Consider the following 9768-nt stretch of genomic DNA (forward strand, 5'->3'; position numbering starts at 1 on the left):
ACTTAAAATAATCAATATTAACAACTCAAAGAAGCGTATTAAGTGGCAGAAAAAGGATACCCACAAAGGGATTATGAACAAACAAGCCGATTCAGATAAAAAAAATCGGATTGAGAAACCAATTATTCAAGAACGTGAAGAATTGGAAAATACAATGATTAGGAACAAAAACGATTACCATCTTCTTATTTGTTGACAACCACTTGATTTTAAGTCTTAGAATATAAATTTGTTGGTGAAGAAGACATACTTGGACCCTCTATTGAATCCTCTTTTGTTTTTGTACGTGAATAAAAAATTCTGATGATAATAGCTTTATTAGTCAACTGAAAAAGAAAACTAAAAAAAGGGAGAGATGGATGGTTTTTTAACTAAGATTTAGGGTTAAAAATATTAAATTAATTAAATTTATTTAATTAAAAATCTATTCTCATCCCATTAGGAAATCCAAGTTGACACTTAAATCTAGTTAGACTGCAACGTAGGATTACCGTTAGGGAGATAACGGAACTTAACGGAAGAGCAATCACTTCGTAACAAAATAATAATATAAGTGACGAAAACGTAACATTTTAAACATAAGTGACTAAGATGTAACTTGAGGTAAACAAAAGTGACTATTTTTGTAGTTTACCCAAAAAATATCATTTTAGTATTTAATTTAATTTTTTGCTTCTTTTAATTTTTACATTTGTACTATTTGTTAAATAATACTAAAATGATAAAAAAATTAAAATATATAAATTTTATGGACGTGACATACATGTAGATACCATATTAGTAATTAATTAATTTTTAAATAAAAATAATTAAAAATTAAAAATTAAAAATTATGAATTTTTTAAATAATTTTTATTTTAAAAAATTAATTAATTTTAACATGACATACACATGGACTTCCAAGTTGGTTGCCTTGTCAAAAAGTTAATCAACTTTTAACTTTTTCATCTATTTTAGGTGATTTTATAAACAATACAAGTTTAAAAACTACAGATGTAAAAAATTAAATAAAGGGATAAAATAATTTTTTTATAATGTTAGATAGCCTAATAAGTTATTATGTCATTTATTTTCGATTTGTCTATAATACTTATATGAAAATAAAAGAGACTAAAAATCAGTTGCATCTAAATTTCTTAGTTGTTACAAGGTTTTGTTGTACTTAATTGAAGTTTGAAACATAATAAATACAACAAAAGTGATGGAGTTTAAATTCAAGTTTAATGTAATATATCTAACATTATGAATTTTTAATACTTTTTATTTTTAAAAATTAATTAATTTTAACATGACATACACGTGGACTTCTAAGTCGGTTGTCATGTAGAAAAGTTAATTAACTTTTAACCTTTTCATCTATTTTAGGTTGATTTTATAAACAATACAAGTTTAAGAACTACATATGCAAAAAATTAAATAAAAGGATAAAATGATTTTTTTATAACGTTAAAGAGCCAAATAAGTTATTATGTCATTTCTTTTCGATTTGTCTATAATACTTGAGGCGAAAATAAAAGAGAGACTAAAATATCAGTTACATCTAAGTTGTTACATTGTTACAGGGTTTTTGTTGTACTTGATTGAAGTTTGAAACTTAATAACTATAACAAAACTGATGGGGTTTAAAATCAAGTTTAATGTAATATATCTAATATGATACCATATCATAATTTCTTAAGAACAAGAAGAAAAGTGATGGGTTTAATTTCTTGTTTAGCCATTTCTTGATCTATCATTTTCCCATAATTGTTAAACAAGGCATCTAAGTTGATCCCATTTCCAAAATGGTTGTAAAGCATGGATTCTTGGATTGCCCTCACTGTCATGGCCACTGCTGTGCCGTAGCTCTCTCCCCTCTGAACTTCTCGCTCAATCTCAAACATCTCTACCCTTTCCAATTCGAAGGAACCTTCTCTTCTCACTTCTTCTTCTATTTCATTTCTTGATGCTGCATAAAAATGGACATCATAACAATCTAGCTTTTCCTCTTCAATTTCTCCCTGCAAAAACACGTGGAAACATGTCAACCAAGGAGTATATCCATATGTGAATTATACTAAACAATGCGGGACCTGAGAAACTGATATGGCGAGGCATCTTGACAGAATTTCCCAAAAGAAAGAATTGCCTCTATCAACATGATCATGGCCTATTCTTCCCAAAATAATGAGCACCATTCTCCCTCCTGTGACAAGCTCCTCTGATCGTGATTTCAGGAACAATGAAAAATCGTCCTGGAACTGGTTCCAGTACGCTCGGGACACACTTGGAGGAGTCGATTCCGATATGTAAACGTTCCCTCTGTTGATAGACTTGCCTTGCTCATTGTAAAGAGATGGGGGAACCTGCATGGCATGCATATAATCATTAATTCAACAAATTATTGTCTGTTGTTTTGTTGTTGCTGTATGCATATAATGCTTGTTATAGCTATCAATTACGATAAATATTGGTGATAAATAATAATATTGACCAGAAAAAAACAACCAAAGCCGCCAAAATAAAGCAACCCCCAATTTAACTAAAAAACTTTAAAAGTGTAGATTGTAATTAAACCTTGGAGAGCCAGTGCAAACTGTAAGAAGAATAGATGAAGTGCAAGCAATTGTTTGGGAATAGTCTGCCATAAAATGAACCAGGGTAACCTGCTATGAAAATAGCCGGGCACCTTTCAGTTTTGTCTTTTTTAAGGTCCCTATAGAAATCAGGCAAGGTCTTAAAAACCGAATTGAAGTCATTTGTTGGAAGATCATTGAGGAAAACTCGAAACTCTGGTAAGGGACGAAAAGCCCTATGGCAACATCCTTCAACGGCTTCGACAATGTCTTTGATGAGGGACAATGAGTTGGGTCCTGAAGAGCATCCTAAATCAGCTATCCCTAAGCTCTTGGCTGTTACTTCATGGTAGAGCTGTTGTATAGTTTCTATGGTTATATGTTTCATCATGTCTGAAGCCTTTTTCTGTTGAACAAAAAAAACCAGTCAAGATCATTGCACAAAGAAAATAGCGAGAAAAGATGCAAGGGGAGGACAGACCTGGAGAGAAGAATTCTGGGCATAACTAGTCTTGCCCACTCCTCCACTCATATGAAACACTCTCTCTACATCCATGTTAGAAAAGCAAGCTCTTGCAGCTGAGATTCTACTTGGTCCCCTTTTAAAGCCAAAATTTAATGATAAAAGCAGTTTATTATTCGGGGTTATTTTGAAGTATTCAATTTGTTTTAGATTGTTTAAAGTTGAATTTTTTAAGCGTTAGGGGGTGTTAAAGGATACAACCTAGAATTTGATGTTATTTAGGTTGTTATTTTAACATAAGTTGAATTCACTTAATTTGAAATTTGAATGATTAATACAATACGAAAATTTAAGTTTTATATTTACAAATTTTTAAGTTTGATAAGTATTTTTATTTTTTTTAAAATAACATTTAAATTGTTTAATAAATTTCAAGTTAGATTTATTTTGAATGGAGAGATTTTCTTTATTTAAACAGTTAAAGTGAGACTGAACAAGATTAAAAATTATTTTAAAAGATAAGTATAGAGCAATTGTAGTATATATCTACTTCATCGTGCTCGACTTCATGTTTGAAATTATACTATTTTACCTTTTAAAATGACAAAATGTAAAAAAATCTTATATGATCAACCTCAAAATATTTAAGTAAGATATTCATAAATTAGTATATCATGTTTGTGTCAAATGCATGTTGAAAGTATTAGAAATGGCTATTAAATATTAAATAGATATTAAAGTTTTTAACATTCATAGTGTAGCATGGTGGTGGTCAGAGTAGAGCATGCCAATAGTAAAGTGATGTAATTTTGACAATATTTGCCTCTACCTTATTTCATTATCATCTCTAATTAGTTCAAGTCAGGAAGTAGTTAACCACAATTAATTTGTTAATAGATTATCAATGTAAAAATCAAAATTAGTTAAAATACTGTCATATAATTAGCTCAATAATTATGTATCTTTCAAGTCTTCGATATAATTAGATTAATCAAGTTCAATACAATGTAAAAAGTTTCTACTTCATGATTTTCTTAGTTTCTAGCTGCAATGATATTCATTATCAATTTATAAATTCATACATTGAGCATATATCAAATAAAAACCAGTAAAAGTATTATAAATACTCTTATATTAATAGACAGATTGCAATTTGTTTCTTCTACTAAAAAATAAGTAAATTAATTTCTATACATTATATTAAAGAGCAAATTGGTCCTTTTGTTAAAATTTTGTTCATTTTATTGTTAAAAACTAGAGTGGTTGGCATAATAATCAAACAATTACACTTGAACTTTTAACAATAGAAATAGATGAAAATTTTAATAGAATGACTAATTTACTTATTTTTGAGTAGATGAAACAAAATACAATTCGACTTTTGATATAAATATTTTCATGATACTTTAACACAATGATTTCATTTGTATTATTAATTTATATATTACTTATCATGGTTGTTCAAGTTACATTTACCCATGGTGGAAAGGCCCCTACTGAAAGCAAAACCTATCTTAGATGATGTTAGTGCTCCTATTGGTTTTCGATGGGACATCCATTCAAAGTGTTTAATGTGTAAAAGGAAAGCTTAATTTGCATGTAAAAAAAAGAATCAAAGTCATACACTTCTGCTTTGTATGCCTCACAAAATCCATGGACCCCCAATTCAGAAAAAAAGAAGGTTGGTTATCTTGGGTGTGTTATGAATTCCTCTACCAAAAAGGGTTAAGTTGGCTCAATTATACGTCATTTTAAAATGCCAATACGACTTTCACGTTGTTGGCCACAAGAACGGTCGGTATTTTAATTTACTTACAAGTGAATGGGTGACGAGAGTTTGTGCAGCATTCGAAGCCTTGATGACGACGACTGTCATATATTTTTTGGTTAAGTGCTGTCTTGTCTTTGGTTATGAATTGATTTCAGCTTTTTCATTGTCTCACCAAAGCAAGTTAAGAGTTTATCAAATCAAAGTGGGAGTCCTCTTTAGTTGGGTGCAGGGATTCATTCTTGGCCCGTACAAGAGTTGGATAACTGTCAGTCAGGCAAGGGATGCACTAATGTCACTCACCCAGCTGGCTATAAGTTAGCAGGGATTCAACCGAATTTTTTATTTATTTATAAATTTGGATATTATATGTTGAGATTTAAATATTTCAATTATTATCTAAAATGGATTCAGAATAAATGTAGATATTAACAATTAAATATTTATTATTCATATCCTTTTATTTGTAAATTTGGATATCCAAATCCATATTATATGTTTTACTTTTAAAATTTTTATTTAAAAATGCTTTTTACACTTGCTAAATTCAAATATTTGAATATTTGAAAAATAATTTAATTAATTTAAATTCAGATAATAATACAAATGGAATCAAATTTTAAAACAAATTTAAATTTAAATATTACAAATATTTAAACTGCTGCCATCTCTAGCTAGCCATAACATAGATCCATAATAAGTAATGGGATAAAACCCAAAGTAAAATAAAAAGAAAAAACCTTAGGCAAATTAGAAAGTCACTTGTCAATAAGGTTATCGGTAGCATGTCGAATCAGTATTATTTTGCTTTGGTATTAGTAAATGTTCCAAATTTTACTCTTGAATTGTACATTGCAATATGAGTTTTAACAAGTTCTTTTTTACAGTCAAAAGTATTTTGTTATGTTGAAGATTTTAACTTGTAATTTCTAGGCAGAATAATTATTGTACAAATAGAATTCGATCTTGGTTTATTTTGACATTTCATAGAGAGATTATTTTGTATGTAAGGTATCTGGAAAGATTAAATGTAAACAATTAGAAATCATTGAGGCTGTAATTATCTAAGTGTTTGATAGATTAAGTTTAAATCATGTGCTATATTAAAAGATTGTTTAATAAATTTATTTTTAAATTAAGTTTTAAAGAAATAACATTCTTTAATTCGAATTGTGTTGACAAATTTCATCTCTCACTCTTCTTAACTCTTTACTTAGTTAACATATGACAGTTTTATCAAAACTTTAACAAACGAAAATTGAACTACTTTTTCAATATATATTGATATTAATATATTTTAGTATATTTATCAATATTTTTATATGTTCATATTTTAATCTCTAGCTTTTAAATAAAAATTATTATTCATACATGCAAATATACTTTAATTATGTATATGTAAATCTGTTTATACGCAAATATAACAACTGAAGTTGCAAATATAAATTTTAAATTGGTTAATTCCACTAAATGCTCCTAAGTCATCATTTAAATTTTAAATTGGTCTCTAAATTTCATATTAGATCCTTCCGTCAGTCTAACCATCAATTTATACATTAAATGTCAAATTATATTTACTGTGAACCATATTTAAAATAAGTAGATTAAACAAATATGTGTACACTTATCACATTGACAACTTGAATTGACATGTAAAAGGAGCTGATGGTGTTATTAAAATTTAGGAGGGGTATTTTTTAACAAATTAAATTCAAGTCATACACGTAGCATATACATACAAATTTGCAATTTAATCCATATAACTTTAAATATAATCCACATTAAATTTTAGTTGCTATTTAACACCTAGGCTAATGACTAGGTTCACGGAAGGACTTGATAAATATGATACAGATACTTTAAGAACTCAATTAGAATGCTTTTTAAGTTTAGCGATTAATTTAAAAATTGAGACATTTTTAACTTAAGTTTGAGGATATTTGGTTCAATTAATCCTTTAAATTGTTAATTAAGTTTAATAACTTAAGTTGAGTATGAAAAGTCACCCGATAATTGAATTTAAGTGTAGTTCCTTATAATTTTACATGTGTAGCATGATGGAGTAACCATTGAATTTAGTATAGTTAGAGCATTCAATTACTTGCTTTAATTCTTATGAAGGGGTTGAGAATGGAGAGAATTACATGGGTATTTAACTATGATGAGTTTCCTACTTTTTTTAATATGTAATTATACTGTGCAGGTAAACATGTTTAGAGAATTAGACTTACATGCAAATTATACAAAAAGCTGTAATTATTGGATTTTCTTATAATTACTCCATGATTTTCAAATACACAGTTATATATCAAGAAAGATGAGGGACAGTTGCCTTTACTGACCTGTTGGACAGGCACTGCCTTAAGGACTCTCTCTACAATTTTGCCTTTTGTTTTTTGATATTTTTTTTATCAACTTAAACATGGAAGCATAATCGTTTCTTGTATTACAAACACACTACTCAAATGTGATCCAATCAAATTGACCCAGAACTACAACAACGGTGAAATTAATCCAATTTGGGCTACTCCTTGTCTCTTTCCTCGAATATTTATTATAAATACAACGAATGTAATAGTATGATTACAATAAAATATAGGAAGGGTAAAATGATTGTGTTGCCAAAGATTCAAAGGGGTCAGTAATGGTCCATTAAAACCAGTAGGGAGCATATGCACCGCACAAAGAGGAGCACAAATGACCAATTGATCTAAGGCCCCATTTCTATGTCACTTTAGCTTTTGCCTTTTTTATAGGCTTTTAGTTTTTCTTGCAAGCTTTTTTAATTATTATTTTTTCCATCTGCCAATCCCATTCGCATATGCAGTAGTATATAATGCGTTAGGCAATCATGTCATTCAGTGTCCTAATTTTCTCTTTTGCTTCCTTCTTCTCCCTCTCCGTCACCACATTTTCGTTTTCACGTTTTGTAACACCTTATATATGATTTAGACATTATAGTCCAATCTTGAGGAATTACATACACTTATTTTAAAATTAGAAATTAAAATTAAAAAAATGTAACATAAAACAAAAATTGGTAATGATATTTCTAGTTTTTAGGAAAAAAAAAACATATTAAATAAATTCATTTGAATTGCAAAAAACATTTATAAAGTCACTTAGTTTTGTAACAGAATTCTTAAGTTAAACAGAGTTTCAAAAATCGTAGTTTGATTTTAAAATTCAACGCATTGCAGTTTGGAATAAAATATCCTAAATACGATAAAGCAATTCATAATGACAAATAAAAAACCCAAACAATTAATAGTCCCCAAAAAGTCCAAAACAGTCCAAATGAAAATAATATTTTAACTTAATCTAATTTTAAAATAGAAATTAACTTGAGCTCCTGCTACGTCGATTCGTCCTAAGTTTGTTTGTTACCTGAGAGGAAAACAAACAAAGAGTAAGCTTATGAGCTCAATGTGTAACACATCCTAAGCAACAGATCGAATACACATAAATTAACATATACATTTATAGATGCATGATCAGACACAGAATCAGATGTATTTTCATATTTAGATACAGAAGCATAATCAGATATGTAATCAGATGAATATTCAGATCATACTGCCATTCGCTACACACCATCTCCGTCCATCCCTACACACTAAATAGGGTATTAAATACACATCCAACCCCACACCAATAAGTGAGTGTATGTCACTTTCTAGAAAAATGCAGTCAAGTTGCCAGAACAGATACGTGGTCAAGCTACTAGAACAAATATATGTGGTTTAAACCACCAGATAAGGCCGATTATTAAATTACCAACACTTCCTCCTCTAAATTATATTCTCACTGTAACACCCCTACCCGTATCCATTGCCAGAATAGGGTACGAGGCATTACCGGAGTTTACTGAATATTTTCAGATAATTCTGAGTCATTTATTATTCATATTTTGAAAATAATCATAACATCTCTCTATTGGGCCCTTGAAGCCCAAAACATACATTAGAAACCAACCAGAATAAAATCCGGATCATAAAAAAAAAATTTCACAAAATCTTAAATTATATTTTCATCTAAGTACTTACTGTTTCAATGCTCCTTATAATTAAACATGTTACCATTCAATCAATAGCTTGGCACTTGTCTAAGCATCAAACAACAACATTGTTAGTATACTTGCACAAATTTCATATAACTTCAACATTGATATACCTATTTTCTCAACATATCACACTTGAGTTTAATAATAGTCTCAACTTACATATTTTCCTTGTATCAACATATCAAAGATAATTATATATGTACATATCACAAAATATATTATTCTCTTCTTTGTTTCTTCATAAGCATATATCATTCATTTCGTTATATCAATATTTCATGCACCATCATTTCCTTATATCTTATGTATATTTATTTCGGTAATAGTTCAGTATTAAACTTAACATAAATTAAATTCCATGTACCTATACTTATTTCATTTATCTATCTTCTTAATTATTTCATACAACTATTTTGTACATATATTTCCATATGACCAATTCCTATAAACATTTTTGTATAACCAATTCATATAACCATTTGTCATCTGGTACATATTACCTGAATATTAGTTGTTCAATAGATATCTTAGCGTCTCTCTTCCACGATCTTACTTATCTTCGACATGATGCCATAGTATCTTTCAACTATGATTTTACTCGTTTTCTGTCATGTTGCCATGGTATCTTTCAACCATGGTCTTATTCATTTTCTCGTCATGTTGCCATGGTATCTTTCAACCATGGTCTTATTCATTTCATGTCACGTTGTCATGGTATCTTTCAACCATGGTCTTACACATTTCATATCAGGTTGCCATGGTATCTTTCAACCATGGTCTTACACATTTCATTTCAAAGAGCACACTCCCGCGAACCTCATCCTTATAGTGGGATTACCAGTCCAAGCTAAATCCCCTGTAATATAAACTCATAGAGTATTGTTAGGATTACCAGTCCAGGCTAAATCCCCTGCGACGA

General features: G+C 29.2%; 1 protein-coding gene across 1 annotated transcript; it reads right to left on the bottom strand.

Annotated features, from left to right (window-relative positions):
• Nucleotides 1–1511: 1511 nt before the first annotated feature.
• Nucleotides 1512–3321, bottom strand: LOC108488534 (probable methyltransferase TCM_000336). The gene is made up of 4 exons (XM_017792814.2): nucleotides 3037–3321; nucleotides 2557–2961; nucleotides 2073–2345; nucleotides 1512–2000 (listed from the first exon to the last, which is right to left on the bottom strand). The coding sequence occupies exons 1-4, from the start codon at nucleotides 3109–3111 to the stop codon at nucleotides 1665–1667; spliced, it is 1089 nt and encodes a 362-aa protein (XP_017648303.1). The 5' UTR covers nucleotides 3112–3321; the 3' UTR covers nucleotides 1512–1664.
• Nucleotides 3322–9768: the final 6447 nt, after the last annotated feature.

This window comes from Gossypium arboreum, chromosome 10 (genome assembly GCF_025698485.1).
Source record: "Gossypium arboreum isolate Shixiya-1 chromosome 10, ASM2569848v2, whole genome shotgun sequence".
Lineage (NCBI taxonomy): Eukaryota > Viridiplantae > Streptophyta > Magnoliopsida > Malvales > Malvaceae > Gossypium > Gossypium arboreum.